At 37.0% G+C, this 17,530-nt stretch overlaps 1 protein-coding gene across 1 annotated transcript; it reads left to right on the top strand.

The window, feature by feature from the left end:
• The first annotated feature begins 4,450 nt into the window (after nt 1–4,450).
• LOC113043546 (alpha-2,8-sialyltransferase 8F-like) lies at nt 4,451–17,530 on the top strand. Its single transcript, XM_026202998.1, has 7 exons — nt 4,451–5,202; nt 11,642–11,710; nt 12,437–12,517; nt 12,833–12,977; nt 13,068–13,180; nt 13,308–13,400; nt 14,711–17,530. Exons 1-7 carry the CDS (start codon nt 5,105–5,107, stop codon nt 15,189–15,191), a joined length of 1,080 nt encoding a protein of 359 aa, XP_026058783.1. The 5' UTR covers nt 4,451–5,104; the 3' UTR covers nt 15,192–17,530.

Genomic DNA, 17,530 nt, shown 5'->3' with positions numbered 1-17,530 from the left:
GAACACTAGATTAAAGGGGGAAATATGCTATTTCATGCATACTGAGTTTTTTACACTGTTAAAGAGTTGGATTCCCTTGCTAAACATCGACAAAGTTTCAAAAATTAAGTTGTACGTTTGAAGGAGTATTTTTGTTCCAAAAATACTCCTTCCGGTTTGTCACAAGTTTCGTCAAGTTTTTTTCGAGTATGGCTCTGTGTGACGTTAGATGGAGCGGAATTTCCTTATATGGGTCCTGAGAGCACTTATGCAGGAAGAGCGCGCGCTCCCGTATAGCAGAGCACTGAGAGCACAACAGACTTCACTGATCAGAGCGAGAGCGTCGCGAAATGTCACAAAAGAAGTGTGTTTTTGGTTGCCAGGGCAAGACAACCCTGCACAGATTACCAAAAGAGAAACAGCATTAAGGGACCAGTGGATGGAGTTTATTTTTACAGAGCATCAACGGAGTTGTGCAAGTGTTTGTGTTTGTTCCCTGCATTTCGAAGATGCTTGTTCACAAGGCCCAGTTTGACGCCGGATTTGCACATCGTTTATTTCTTAAGAATGATGCAATCCCAACGATAAAGGGTCACGATCGTGTGTTGGAACCGCAGGTGGTGAGTAAAACTGCTTCAAATATCTCTGCCTCCTTGTTAGTGCGTCCCCTCCCATGCCAGAGACCCGGGTTCAAGCCCCGCTCGGAGCGAGTCGTTGCTGCTGCTGCTGCTCTCGTTCAGTTTCAGCCTCAGGATCTGATTCTGTATCATAAATAAACGGATGAATCTGACTGTTAACCATGGTTTGTTTTGGATGATGGTTTTTTTTCCTCACGCTAATGTCACAACTTCCAAACGCTCTCAATGCAAAAGTCTACTGGCGCTCGTGATTCTTTAGCTCCGCCCACACGTCACAGTTTACACAAAAGATAATCAATAGTTGCAGGTCTATCCCACATACACAAAAAAATAAAAATAAAAATAAAAATCAAGCGTCTTCACATCAATCCTTCAAAATAAAGGTTCGTCTAATGTGATGTGATTGTGACGGAAATATATCACTTTTGTACAGTAGAATATGTCATTTTCAAAGTAATATAATAATACAAATAAGAATTATAGTAATAAAAATAATAATATTCATTAAAAATGATGTTTAAGGAATAATTACACAATTGTTATTCCATGTTTTAATTGTAACAGGAATAAAAATGGAATTTGAGAATAAAACGTATTTCCTAAAAAAAAAATTACTGATAAATTGTTTAACTGAATCACTTTCAGGATTTCAGTTAATTGGACATGCTATTTGATTTCTAAAATGTATTTTAACCATTAAGATGTAATTTGAAAAAGATAAAACAAAACAAAAAAAATTATAAAACATATTTACTTAATTTCTTCATGAGTGTTAAGTTAAATATTAAGTAGATTTTACCTGAGAATGACAGGCGAGTTGCACTTTATATTAGAGCAGTCAAATTTACTTAAAATATATTTGTGCAAATTCTTTACTTTTCGCAAAGTAAATCTTATTTAATTTTTTTCAGAGTTGAGCGCTTGCATACAATTTTTTATAATTCATAGAAATGGAAAATGCTTCTTTTCTCTTTTTTTTCTCATTGTTTCCACACTATTAGTATGACCAGTACTTAATTTGTAAATTGCTAGGTCCCGGAATAAAGTGGGGTGACCGGTTAGAGGACAGAGAGGTAACGGTGCATTTGAGCAACATTAGTGGACCAACTAAACCGATTAATAGTGTGCATGTACTCAAAAAAAAACAAAAAAAAATAAATAAAAATAAACCAATTCATGGTTTTAATAAAATCATTATATTATTTCAACCTCAAAATTTTTTTTGTGTGTTTGGATAGTTTTTGTGTAACCTGGGACTGAACAGTCGCAACAACATAGGGGTTGTAATGAGTGCGGACTGTATCCTCTTCAGGGTAGTTCTCAGTGCCACTGACGACTTTTTTTTGGTTCAAATATAGGTTTGTGGATTTTATTTATAAAACCGTTTCTTTGCTGTAAATTATTTTATTTTATGCAATGCAAACTACAGGGACGCAACGTTAGTAACCAAAATGAGTCACACCAGTCTTTTTCAACTGACTACTTTTAAATGTTGATTTTTTTTTTTTTTTAAACAAGTTTAAATGTGAGAAATATTCTGTGTGTGTAAACTGTGAAATCAGTTGTATTAAGAACTGTATTTAATGAAAATGTATGTGTAACTTCACTTGCCTAGATGAAGTCCCATTTGAAGTCCATTCGATTTTTTTGTAGAGTGGCAACCTTTGGATTGACTGCAGTGGACTTCTTATTCACCACCTTCCCCGTCTTCTTGGAGACTACCTTGCCTCGGCAGGTTTTTGAGCCTCTTTCTGGGTTTATTCCATAGAATCATCTAAGGAAAGATGAAAAGATGAAAAATTACACATTACCGAAGTGTATAATAACCATTTTTCAAAATTCTGATTAATTAATTTGGGTTAGAATTTAGATTAATTTTGTAAAACTTTATAATAAGTATAAAGTAATAAAGCACTTATAAATCATTTGCAAACGATCTATATATATATTCTGACTCGTTTGGATTTAATGTGGATCTACATGCCTTTCTCCTATTTTCTCCGTGTCTGGCATGCGAATAAAACCACATTTGACAGTGTTTCAGATGATGAATTAAAAAAACTGAAATGGAAGAACACAAGTAGAACACAGGAGAAAGGTTGAGGTAACTAGTTTGCAAATAATTTATTACTTTACTACTGTATACTTATTATAAAGTGTTACCACAGATTCTAAGAGAGTGATAAAAACATATGCAAAAAGGAAAACACTTACCTTTGAAAAAATTCTAACGTGCAACAAGCCTCCTCTTGATACTGCAGGTTGAAGATGTAGTACACAGCAAACACTGTTGCAACTGCAGTCAAAAATGTTGACTGGACACTCACAAAGAAAAAAAAAAGAAGCAATTTTAACAATTGTGCACAACAGCAATGTTAACAATTTTATATCTCAGCCATCAGTAAATGTTTCTTCTTCATCATGTGCAATGACACACTAACCCAGCAAAATCAGATGAGGATTGGCAGGTAGATTGAGTGTCTTCTCAACCTCAGATGCAGATGCTGCAACCTGTAGAGAACACACAATACACAAATAATAATATTACATAATATAATGTGGTGAAGTGGAAAGAAGAAAATTAAATACTTACATCTGCATGTGAAACCAGTCCATCTTCATGTTCCTGGAAGTGGGACATTAACGTTAGAATCTTGACAAGCAGGTGTACCATATCTTTGTTCTCATCCTGGGACATCCTCCAACTTTTCATTAAAAACACTTAAAAATATTCTGTCTACTGCTCTCTCCTCTTCCTCTCTCTCTAACTCTCTCTCTCACACACACACACACACACACACACACACACACACACACACACACACACACATACACACTCTCTCTCTCTCTCTCTCTCTCACACACACACACAAAACTGTATTTGAGGCTGAGGAACAAGTTAGAATGTAAGTGAATGAAGTAACGTTTCCTCTGTGATATAGAGATTTGTGCCAATAAATCCAGTGCAAAATTAAAATTAAAATGTGCTCAGATACAAAGCCCACTTTATTAACAATAAGTTAGAATATATTTAGATTACACTCTAACTAGTTTTAGATACGACTTATATTGAAAGACTAATGTGTCACTCCGAAAAAAACAAACGTTTCTCACCATAACGTTAACGCTACTCTTTCCATCTATCAAGTCAAGTGCTCATGCAAAAGGCGATGAGTTTATGCTTCCTAAGTAAAATTAAGTTTACAGGCCTATTTTCGATTTCCCAACATATAAGGATAATATATAAGTTACCAACTTTATACGCACCTAACTTAGCAACATTAATGCAAATAAAACAAATCATCGATTTTAAACTACACTGGGTTGGCGCCAATGCAAAATGTAAATATAATTGTGCAAATAAGTGTTTCAGAAAATCAGAAAACAGAAAACTAAAAATTTTAGAAAACAGTTCAGTACTGTATATTTACGCTGTTAATATGCTGTAAATTTACAGAAATTTTTTACAGTGTATCAACTACTCTACATCAGTAAACTATGGTGCCAGACAATGATTGTGCAGTACTTTCTGTTTTCTTTAGCATTTTACCATCAGGATCATACAGAGTCAGGTTCATACGGAGACTACACAAAATGTTGCAAGGTTGCAAGTTCGAGTCTTTTGCCAGCAGGAATTGTAGCTGGGGGGAATGAATATACAGCGCTCTCTCCACCCTCAATACCACGACTGAGGTGCCCTTGAGCAAAGCACTGAACCTCCAACTGCGGGGGGATGGTTACATCAGATGAGCCTTTCATTGGCTGTTGCCCTTTGGCTGAAATGAAGGGGGAAAACTGTTCTCTAGCTAGCACTCATAACACTTCCTCCCAGTCATGAGGTGCTGCCATTTGCTAATCCTGTACTCGGCACTCCTATTACCCCGAGAGAGAATGAAAAACAGTGTGTAACTCTGTGTGTGTGTGAGTGAGATCAGAAGGGAGGGGCAAGCAAGTTGTGTCCAAGCTGAGCGAGAGGGGGAAGGGGCTGAAAATGTTGAAGCAACAGCTTGAGGTTTCTAGGGAACTGGTCGGAAGGAAACTTTGAGCTGTTCATTAGATGAGGAAAGTACTGAAGAATGAGGTGGAGAAGCATGGACAAATAACACATATGCCTCAAAGGAACATAGCGGAAAACAGAGGAGTGAAGGAATTCATTATTGTGCGAGACAAGAAGACATGAGAAGAAAGTGATAGATCAAGGCAAGAGCAACGCAGCAGAGAAGGGATTCAAAGCCATCAGAAGAGAAAAGAAGAGAAAGAGCAAGAAGAAAAAGAGAGCTATAGTGGCAGTTAAATAAAGAGGAGGGAGGCAGGAAGAGGTGATTAACAGTCTGAGAGAAGGAGAGGGAGTAAGGAAAAGGGTACAGTTGTCAAAAAACAGACACAGTGATAAAATAAAGGGAGGACGGAAGAGCAAGAAAGGAAGTCTGCAACATTTGCACATGCATGGGTTCTGTGAGTGCGTCACAGCTCCAGTGTGAAAGTGGATGCACGTTATGAGGACTCTTACGCTGGGCAGGCTCTTTCCGATCATCCTTCTGTGCTCCTTATGCAGTGTGGTCATCTGGATATATCACTTTAACAAGTGAGTATTTTCATTTAAGCCTGTGTGTGCTCTTAGCTATCCTTCTATTTGGAGACTGAACTTTTAAAAGACCTGAGTGCTAAATATGGATATGGTCTTCTGGCCACCAAGACTGAAATTAAGTCTTTTTTCGGGTCAAGTTTGTTACCAATAATTTTTTTATAAGTAAAGGCCTCTTTAATCTTTGTACTGTCTGATACGTGCAGACATTTGATTAGTAAAATATTATATTAAAATTTTACAAAGGGGTGATGAAAGCAAAGCAAGAATTTGGGAAAAATATTTCAATGTTTTAGAATGCTGGAAAGGTCTAAAAGTTGGACTTTAGATGTTCGCTGTTTACACTGTTTCAGTGAAGTTCCGTGGAACATCTCACTTTAGAAAATAATTGAAAGTAAAATTTCTATGTCTGAATTTGCATGTCTGAACATAGTATCTTAATATCGGGTAAATACTGGTAGTGGGACAATGGGTAAAGTGGGACAGTTAAGCTTAATAATTTATATCTTTACATGGATATGTTTCTTTTACTAAAAATCAACACTGAGCTCATCAGTAGCAAGTGTGATAAAAAAAATTATGTGGCTATGACATAACTTCCGGGGTGTGGCACATCATATTTAACAACCTTGCAGTGAACTGTGATGGTAAGTAAAATGACATAGCATTATGCGGTAAATAATGTTAAGGTTATAAAAATAAAACAACTCATGGATCATTTGTAATTGTTACATATTTTGTTATAAGATGTATTGGTGAATCAGAATTTGTAAAAATCACATTTGTAACAACATTGAGTTTTACATAGTAATTAACTCAAATGATATATAGGGAATTTGAATAATTAATCAAGAATTTGATTAATATATATCTCAGATGACAGTTACATTTAATTTTATTGATTATGAAAAATAGCTCAATTGCCAATACCAATACTAATCACAGGGCACTGTAATTTACTCATTAATATGTCAATATTACATTCTTCATATCAATTATTGTGATCTCTTACTGTAAATTACTGCAGATCAAACCGGGGTATGTCCAGCACACCACTGTAGACCTATCAATTTTCAATAAAGTTATCACGCCTTATAATTCAAGGAAAAGTATTCTCTGGCCATGAAAATATTATCCTATCCTTATGATAAATTTAGTTTCTAAATTTAGAGCTTGTAGCTAAAGACCAAAACATTTCAGTGACTCGTAATGTGAGTGGGGTGGAGTCCAAAGCCAATCATTTTATATATGAGTTTTAATAATTCAACTAGTAATACATCAAACTACAAATCACACAGAGTAAAATATGCGTACGAAAATACAGACAATAAACATTTAAGAGACATAACGGAATCCAAATAAAAGAGAGAGAGAGAGAGAGAGAGAGAGAGAGAGAGAACGAGAGAGAGAGAGAGAGAGAGAGAAGTGTAGAAAGCGAGAGAGATCACAGAATGAGCTCAGGTATGAAAATCATAGTCAGTAACTTTTAGAAGCCAACAACAAATCAGATCATAACAACACTTTAAACCAGCATTTAAATCTCCATAGAGAAAGTGATACTTGCAGAAGTGTCCCATGTGAGTGTGGCGTGAGATCGGCGTCGAGCTTGTGAGCCTTGCGCGTTGAAACAGCCATGTGCCATGAAACGGAGGCCATGTGACGCGCGTGCACGCTGCGCTTGGCGTGAGCGTGGAGCACGTGGTCCTTTGTTCTGTCCTCGCGCGGTATTTGAAAGGTTCAACAAACATTGTTCCAGAATTCGTCTTCCTTGCGTGGAGAGGCGAATAGTTTAATAAACTTTAGTAAAGAAAAGAAAAGAAAACGAACGAAACGAAAGCTTCCAAAGGAGCCATTAAAATGGCTTTTCCTCTCAGCCCCTGTGCTGAGGGGGTTCGCGCTGGGAGCGCGGCCTATGGCCGCGCGGAAAAAACGTTGGAGAGCAGCGTATCCGAGAACGGGGAAGAGGAAGAAGAGAAAGAGAGGGTGGACCTTGTTTGGTCAATTCTTATAGCTTGAAATAGTTCACGCCCATTTTCGAGGGAGCATCCAATGAATGTCCGCGATCTGAAGCGGAGGGAAAGTTCCTTTGTCTCGGTTGAGACAACCCCCTGATGATTTAGGGCCTGTCCGATTTCATCAGGAATATTAAAACAAGTTCATTATTCCAGATTAAATACATTTTTCATTACTTTGCTTTAGATAAGTGGGTCTGTCAAAGCATGACGATTAGAACAAGACTAGACATAATATATAAATGACCAAAGATCTAATTTTTAGATCGAATTACACATTTAAAGATTTGTTTAACACATGATAACACTGCAGATGTTGGGAAACATCTAAATGTACCAAAAGGGAATACGTAATACATTTATAAAACATGAAAACAGAAAGTTAATGAATACATTCCATAGAATGCATTGTTCAAAAGAAGCCAGTGACTTGGCTTCTCTCCTGTCCTGTGTGGTCGTAACTTTTACAACCTGCAAAAGTGGGGGTTGCAGAAACATGGCTTTCTTTGAGAAGGTTAAAGTGAGGAGAGACATTTCCTAAAGTATGAGCTTGCAACTTATACTCTTCACATAACAAGGATTAACCATTTTATGCAATACACAAACATTCAAAATACATATTTAATAAGGGACTTACAAAAGTAAGGAACAAAAAGAAAGGTTTCTTTTTGTGTGTGTGTGTGTGTGTGTGTGTGTGTGTGTGTGTTAAGGAATTTGCGGGGGTTTCAGGTATCCTTTGAGGCTCGCATGGGTATCGTAAAGTAATTTAAGTCCAGCCAGGCTGGCATTTAGTACCAACAGTCTGAATTTATAAAACAGAATTTAACCCATGAATCGCTGACCTGCATATCTGTTACACATTCATATTAATCTTCTTGGGGTTTTTTTATGCGATTTTGACACTGTCCCAGTTTGCCAATAGCATATTGTGAAATTGGGACTAGGGCTGGGACAACGCGTCGAGGTCATCGATGACATCGACGCAAAAAATACGTCGATGCAAAATATTCGCATCGATTAGTCAACCTGTTTTTATTTCTCTAAAAAACGTTTGCAAAACGTTTATGTGCGCTGAATATACGCAATGGCCGGATCAACATTCTGTCCAACGTTATATAACCAATCCAGGGGTTTTTCTGCATTTATCTTTTTTTTTGGCGGCTGTCAAAGCCTTATTTGATCGGCGAGTGATGTAGAATAGAATGACTGCTGCGTCTGACAGGGCGCGTACGAGAGAGCGAGCCCCGGCTGCGCGCGCACTCACAGTCTTCAAACTACACGAGCGCTGTCTTGCTCTCTCTCTCTCTCTCTCTCTCTCTCTCTCTCTCTCTCTCTCTCTCTCTCCCTCATGCACATTAACCAAAATCATTAGACACGATAGGGCGGAATGCCAGTTTCACGTGGAGCATTCAGAGATTTTCTTTTTTCTTCATGACAGGCTGCTTGCTCCCACTGTTAATTATTATTATTATTTTTTTTGGAAAAGCACTCTCTGTATTAGCTTAAAGCCCTCAAGTTTACATTGGTTACTGTATTCTTTCAATTGCTCTAAACAAGTATTTTGGGTGACCTTTTTATTGAATACTAGACATCAAGTTGTTGTTATTTTCATCTGCAAGAAGAACTTTTTTCAGTAAGCTAGGCCCTATGTGTTCAGTAAGCTTGTTTCAGTAAGCTATGTGTTTTCAAGGATTCAAGGTTTTATTGAATGCTATCTCTATACAAGTGCAAAGTAATGCATTCTTAGTCAGTCTTTCATTTTGTAATTTTAAGAGCAATAAACATATGTTGCAATGTTAAGGAATTCATAGGTAAATCAACATGTATAAATTGTTAGTAGTCAATTAATGGGGAGATAATCGAAATCGAATCGGTCTGAAAAAGTTAATCGTTAGATTAATCGATGCTCCGAAAAAATAATCGCTAGATTAATCGTTTAAAAAATAATCGTTTATCCCAGCCCTAATTGGGACAGGGTATTACTGGCAAACTGGGACAGCCATTCAAGTCATTCTAATGGAGGAATTGAGTTACCTTTTTATATGTCCCTCATACATTTAGTTAGTTAGCTCGATATTTCAACAAAGACTGACTTAAACTACGCCAGCTCTCACGCATTCACCGTGAGACACACGCAATTAACACTTTTAAAAAAACAAACAACCAAAAACAAGAAAGATGGAGGGTACAAGCTCGGATGGCCAGGACATTTGCAAAATGTGGTTCGGGGGCATTGTGTGTTTGAGGAAGAGTCATCCATTCTGTATTTAATGTTTCTTTCTTTTTTATTGTCTATAGTATAGTAGAGATCCTAAGCTATTTAGAATAGTATCATATGAGCGGCTAAGACATTTGGATCATAATAAAAAAGTATGCAGAATATAAATTATCAGAAAGTGTCCCACTTTACCAGTATTCACCCTAGTGCAATATGTTTTGCATTTCACATGACAGAACATGTACTGACTGAAACACAATCAATTCTATTATGAACAAACATCAGAATCACTGTATGTCTGGCTGGTATTATGTAACAAAACTTTGAAAATACAAAAAAAAAAAAAAAAAAAAAAAAAAAAATATATATATATATATATATATATATATATATATATATATATATATATATATATATATATATATATATATATGAGTTGTTGTGTTACAAAAACATGCAGTGTACCGCAGACAGTTGTTGTGTTACAAAAACATGCAGTGTACCGCAGACAGAAGAGAGGAACTCTTTAACCGTATGATAATAATAATGTAACTGTTGCATCCTGTCAAGGTTTATTTTTAGTGATAATAACCGGCTGATTGCAAATGACTTCTTACATAACACTAACAGTAATAAACAGTGTATTTTCTCCAAATATTCCTGAATGTGCATATTGCAACTGCATGGGAATGAGAAGAAACATGTATATAAAAATCGGGGCCTACATGTATGCACAACAATGCAGTAATTCAAACTTGGCAGCATGATCTTTCTTAATTTATTGTGTACATTTCTTTTCTCAATCTCTTAGACGGCCTCTGTAACATGTTGAGTATTAATGTCATATTATGTCATTATAATCAATTATCAAATACCATAATTAATTTTACCTCAAACTTTTCCCCCCCTAGTCATAAGCATCACTCTTTCAAACAGACATGGTTTAAGTCTCACTCTCATTTACATTAATACCTGAGAGTTAAAACAGTTAAAACAGTTAAACTGACATTAGATTTTGAATTGTAATCTTATATTGTGAAAGTGAAAGCGAAAGTGAAGTGACATTCAGCCAAGTATAGTGGCCCATACTCAAAGTGAACACACACACAGCAGTGAACACACACCCGGAGCAGTGGGCAGCCATTTTTGCTGCAGCGCCCGGGGAGCAGTTGGGGGTTCGATGCCTTTCTCAAGGGCACCTAAGCTGTGGTATTGCCAGCCTTCTGTTATTTACATGCCAAATTACAGGGAACAAACTTACAGTAAGTCTTTCATTTTACATGAAGATAAGTGTAATAAAAGTGGCTTTTGGTGAATTAGATCTGAAACTTTATAATGCTAAATTGCTACGTAAGCCTCATAAAGAGTATATCTACGAATCTGGAAGGTCAAAGGGCCCCCAACATCACACAGTAGTTATTCAGAAGATAATTTGAAGATTTATTTTTTCGTTTGTGTTTAGATATATTGAAGGTAAGAACGGTGATCTGCTCAGAGGAATTTTCTTTTTTAAACAGTGTGCAAGGGAAGTGGATAGTGATATGGATATGTTGTAAGAGAAAGTAAGAGAGGGACAGAAAGTGAGGAGAAATATGAGGGGATAGAGGGAGAAATTATGGAGCCCCGCACATGACATGCAAGAAAAAATTAATAAATTGTGCGCATGATTTACTAATCAGTTCCCTCAAATTACTAAAACGTTCACAGGATTACTATTGCATTCCCTCGATTTACTATTGCGTTCGATTGTTTTGAATTGAGGGAACAAATTAGTCATTCGTGCACACAATTTATAAATTAAACGCAATAGTAATTCACAAGATTTAGCCTTATATTTTTTTTCCTGCGTGTCATGTGCGGGGCTCCGTAAGAAATATACTTCACTGTAGCACACAAAATATTAGTGCTCAGCCATTCAAATTCGTGGACGCTGGAACTGACTATTGTTAATGCTCTCCCAATAAAACCAATACTGATATATATATTGCTATGTGCTGCTATGTGAGCTGCAGGCATACCTACATGTAAATGTATTCCTGTGATATCAATTATGGGTGACGTTTGTAGTGTTTATTCTTCTGAAATGATACTTTGAATTGCCACTCGAATATTAGAGTGGGCTTTTTTGTTAATTTTCTGCTATTAATGCGATTTTGCCTCTGCAGCAATACTTGAAACCTTATTTATGATTGTCTCTTTCTCTCCACAGTAATGTAATGCCACAGCCCTCAAATGGGATTCCTCAAAAAAGGGCAGAAAAACCATTTTGGAGAATTGGGTAAGGACTGTATTTGTGCTGGAATAGGTGATTTTGTATCTGCACCGGCGTGTTGGTAAGAACAAATAAGACTCAGTTGAACCTCAGAACTCAGCTGAAGTTAGGAGTTTACTGTTGATTAGGTTGAGTGCAGTGAGTGGTCTGTAAATATCAAAGAATAATAAGAAATATTAGATATAGAGCTGGTTAAATAACATCTGCTCAAGCAATAATACAGGTTATTAAAGTTGTTGCAGTACACAGTTGTCCACAAGATGACATGAGCTTACTCATGGTATTAGATATGATAGACGCCATTACAACGTGTCAGAGTAACTGCGCATCACATAATATATATACAAATATAAACAGATAATAATATAAATCGCAATCCAGAGATGTTACTCATATTATAATGGCACTCAGACTCAAACTTTGGCGCTAACGTGGACTGCAGCGATGACAAGTTAACAAGCTTGTAACCCAAAGACCTCAAAGATGCTTTCAAACACAGTGAGATGATCATATGATAACTGGATATAAACAACTTACTTTCTAGGCATTAACTCGCTCACATAAGACCACTTTTTTTATTGTTCATGTTTACATTTCAGTTGTTTGTCTTATAGAATTAAACAATTAAATCTGACACATTTTGAGATTTTAAAATACAAAATGAAATCATTTTATGTTTCTCATAATGCATATGTTTGTGAATCACCACAGTATGTCATTTAATTCTTTCAGAGACAATGTATTAATTGCCAAGGCACTGGAAAACTACTCAGACAAATGGAAAAAACACGAGGCAAACTTTACAAGATTCAGGTAAAACAGTAGCCCGGACCATGGGATGTTCTCCTTGTAAGGTTAAACTGACGCATGTGGTAAAGCTTTGCTGGATAAGAATAAATGTACTGATATGGATAACATAAACCAGACAAATACCCTGTAGAAATGCTTATTTAATTCACCCAAAAAATGAAAACTATTATCAAAAGATCTGTTCCTTTGAGGTTAGATTCTATGTCTTTATTACACAAAAACATATTGCGATTTTCTGGCCTATGAACTCTAAGGGTTCTTCTCGTCTTTTTGTTTGATGACTGCAACCCATCAGACTGAGCATCTGTTTCCTTCCAGGTCCTTACTGAGTAGCAAATGCCATGCTGTGTCAAAGGCTGTGGTCACACAGAATAACACCAAACTCGGGTCAAATGTTAATTATGATGGACAGAGCAGAAAGCCACTAAAGGTGACACAAGCCCTGTTCAACATTTTGCCTAAGGTAGCGTACCAGCATTAAAGTATTGAGTGAATTACCAGTTTGTTTAGTTTGTCTAATGAATTTGGAGTTACATTGTGTGTGTGTTTGTAGGAGCACCCCTTCGGAAATGCAACCTGGGAGTCATGTGCTGTGGTGGGGAATGGAGGTATTCTGGCCAATAGCAGCTGTGGAGAAGAAATAAATTTAGCCCAGTTTGTCATTCGGTTAGTGTTAGATCAAATATAGGTACTAGCCATAATATAGGGCATAATGGAACCTCTCTCATTTTTTTTCTATCATCAGCAATGCCTAATGCTGGCCTAATCAATCTCTGTCCACCCCTACATTCAGATGTAACCTTCCACCACTGGATAAGAGATATGAGAAAGATGTGGGCAACAAAACCAACCTGGTGACTGCAAATCCCAGCATCCTCCTTGAGAAGTGAGTCTGTGATTTGCTGTAGAATCAGTTTTCTTGCTGCTATAAATGCAGCAGTGCCTAATACATCATGAACAGGATGAAGGATTATCAGGTTGTGATTAAAATGCACTCAAAGAAGGATTTTCCATGCCTCATTGAATTTCAATGCAATTTGTTATATGGACAGATGATTCACTGAAAGTAAGGCTGGAGGATAAATCAGACAGGCTACTGTTGGTTGCACGTGTATTTTTCTCTGATGCAGACAGACAATGCTATTTAAATGAATTCAAATAAAAAAATTACATTTTAGACAAACTTTCTAATTTGAATAAACTTTACATAAAACAAAATAAACTTTATTTACTTTTTATTTTTGTAGTTTTGTATTTCCTACAGGTCAGGGGAAGGGAAGAGGTATGTAAAATGGAAACAGAAGTTTCTAAGCAGTTGTACACATCTTTTTTTTAAATTTAGAATAGGTCCAAAGAGATTTCAGCCTATAGGGATGCCTACATTGGATGGCAAATTCCACATGTATTTTGTGTATTTTCAAAATACAAAATACTGTATTTGTATTTCAATACATTTTTGAAACCCTATTTTGTATTTTTATTTTAAATAAAGTTTTATGTATTTATGCCCATCTCTGGTAACTGCCAACATTCTAATTTTCAAACTGTCCATAGCTGTGCCTCGATAAGCTAACCGATTATAATCACTGAATTCCAAAATCGCATCCAATGATATACCTGAATTACCTGAAAAAATTTATGAAAATAAATAACCTATTAATAAAGCCTATATTATGAAATTATAACATACTTATATAGTATGTAGTTAAGAACAATTATTAGACATCACAAAGTCTTTGAAGTCTTTTTGGGGCGGCAGTGGCTCAGTGGTTCATGTAGGTTGTCTACAAATCGGAAGGTTAGTGGTTCAATCCCTGGCTCCACCTGAGCAAGTGTCGACCTGACGAGCTGGATGGCGCTGTGAATGGCAGACACCGCCTTCGGTATGAATGAATGAGAGTGTGAATGGGTGAATGTGAGGCAACTTATAAAGTGCTTTGGATGGCCATGTGGTCTGTTGAAAGCGCTATATAAATGCAGTCCATTTACCATTACCATTTACCATTTAAAAAGTTTCTGTAAACACAACTTGCAATAAAAGATTTAAAGTATTTATTATTGATAAATTCTTTGGCAATGGAATTGCATTTCTTTTTTCACTACACACTACAATACAAGTACTACACACATTATTAATGATCTGGAATCACTGAGAGGAATATTCAGGCTTTTCTTTCTGCACCTCTTCTTTTACAGGTACAGTGGACTCATGGAGCGTCGTCGTCCATTTTTGGAAAGCCTTCGTCCTTATGGACAAGCCTTATTGCTATTGCCAGCCTTCTCCTATGGTCAGAACACAGCTGTATCCTTGCGTGCTTTTTACACACTCGAGGACCTTGGCAGCAACAGCCCTCTGCCCGTTTTCCTGAATCCAGATTACTTGAGGACGTTGTCAAACTTTTGGCGTGAACGAGGCCTTAACTCAGTTCGTCCAAGCACAGGACTCATCATGGCCAGCTTAGCACTAGAAATCTGTTCAAATGTCCATTTGTATGGTTTTTGGCCTTTTAGTAAACATCCATATGGCAATCAGCCGATCCCCAACCATTACTATGATAATCGAGAGAGCAAGAAGAACGTGCATTCGATGCCAACCGAATTTGAACATTTAATGAATCTTCACAAGCAAGGCGTGATTCGCATACACCTTGGCGAGTGTCAACCCACTCACAATTAAAACATGAGACTGGCTGGAAACTAGGCCTTGCCTGTAATGTACTGTACACCTCTCAGTTTAAGGACTACTACAGACTACAATAGGCCCCTTGGATGGGTGTCTAGAAAGACACAGCTGTGAATGCGCACTGAATTTATATAGACTATGTAGCTGTGCACATTTGCTCATCGAGTCAGCCATGACCATGCACAACAAAATCATGTTTAGTTATTTTTGAGAAATTCTTGCACACAAAAATAGCTGAAAACAGATATAATTATTTTAGCCTTGGTATCCTGTGAAAGTATTTAATTAGGAAAATGACTCCTAGCAGCATCCCTTAAGGGGGGGATTTGATGCCCATTTTCTGCAAGTTGATATTATTCTTATGGGTTATAATGAAAAGTCTTTAACATAGTTTGGTTAAAATCTCTCAAACGGTAGTGTAAAAAACAAATTTTTACCCTGTCAAAAACAGCTATTTTCAGCGCAAGCAGTTTTGTAGCATTTTCCTTTAAATGTTAATGAGCTCTGCTGATCCCGCCCCCTGGGGACGCTAATTAGCACATTATTAGGAAAGGTGATTTCACTGAAACAGTGAACGATTAATTGAAAAACCTTATACTCACTTCTGTTTTAAGCGAAGATGGATCATGAATGAGTCGTGCGAACATATACACATTTAAAGGTGCAATAGGTGAGTGTTTGTTATACTGGTATACTGAAATTCTCTACACATCCTGATACCAGTCATTAAGTTAAGTGGTTTAAATGTATTTATCTGTATTTATATATTCTGTGGAAGGGGTAGGACCAAGAAATGTACATCCGATCAAAATGCTCGGTCTGAGCGTTTTAAATAGCTTTCTTACCTGCCTGTCAACATATGTATATGCATACCTCTGTGCACCCTATTCGCGCAGACAGAATACATAATCAGAGCGTTCACACACGCTGTGCAAACGGAGTGAGAATGGCTGACAAACATCAACAACCCAGTCTTCCTTCCTGGTATTGTAGTACTTTTAAAGTTTTCTCAATTGGTAATGACACATGATGTAGCCCAGTGGTTCCCAATTCCAGTGATCACGCACATTTTTTGCATGTCTCGCTTTGTTAACACACCGGTTTCAGATGACAAACTCGAGCTATGTGAATGAACTGTGTTCCAATCAATATGATCCCTATACCATGTTCAGGGGTTTACTTCACTTCGGAACATAGACCAGAATTGGGAACCGCTGATGTAGCCTATTGTAGTAATGTTGTCTCTGGTATTCTGGTCTATGAGCATAAATGCAGCCAGGGGCGTGGCTTTGGACAGCGATTGAGGGGAGGGTGGGACAAATATTATAAGCAGATCGGGGGTGCATTCCCTTCAGAAATAAACATAATTCACTTTGTCTTCAGTGGCTCAGATGTTGGGAGTAAATGACAACCGCTATGTTCATTATTACATCTAACAACAGAACACCTCAATCACTTAGGAGCCATTCTTGTCTACATCTGCTCCGGTGGTGAAACAATGATGGATTACATGCTTACAGCATGTATGATGATTAACAGATGATTACAGCTCACTCACGGCAGGTCTAAGATAAGACACCAGTCCAGCCTGTGCTGAAACACCACTGTCAATCAAACTATCGTGGTAAGGGATTGACTGTGTGATGTCACAAATGCCAGCATCTGAGATCGGCTCAATTTGACAAAGGGGTTAAGATTTAACGAGATAAAAAAAAAAAAAACACTGGGTGGATTTTTATCATTACAGGGTGGTTGTGTGCACACACTGCCAACACACGCCAGTTCAAACAACTTGTAAAAGTGCATGTAGCATCCGATGACCCCCTTAACTCTCCCTAAGCAGACTTGCCTTAATCAGCCTTTAACGTGCTCATTATTGGTGCTCCTTCTTTGATCTCAGGTGTGCAGAAATAGCTAATATCAGTACCGGATTATAACTCTCTAGACTTTGAGTCCAGGACTCAGATCTCAGTTAAAGAATCGCAGATATGTCTGGATGATTGGAAGCAACACCACATTCACAGTGTGAAACAATAAGCATGGAAATGGGTTAGCAAAAAACAGAGTAAGAAGACAAGAAATGTAAAAGTTGACAATAGCAATACTAAATATAGTAATTTCAATTTTGAATACCCTATCTGAACACGATATGAATCTTACAGCAATCACTGTAAAGTAAATAAAATATACTTTTTATTATTAGTTAAACATATCATTTTGTGTGATTTTATTTTCTTAAACTTTAAACTTTAAACCCAACTTGAACCCAGCTTAAACACTAATTTTCTTCATGTTCTCTTTTTTTCTCTTCGTATTTCTGATAGTTTCATTGA

This window comes from Carassius auratus, chromosome 3 (assembly GCF_003368295.1).
Source record: "Carassius auratus strain Wakin chromosome 3, ASM336829v1, whole genome shotgun sequence".
Classification (NCBI taxonomy): domain Eukaryota; kingdom Metazoa; phylum Chordata; class Actinopteri; order Cypriniformes; family Cyprinidae; genus Carassius; species Carassius auratus.
This window is presented reverse-complemented; position numbering and strand designations above follow the sequence as displayed.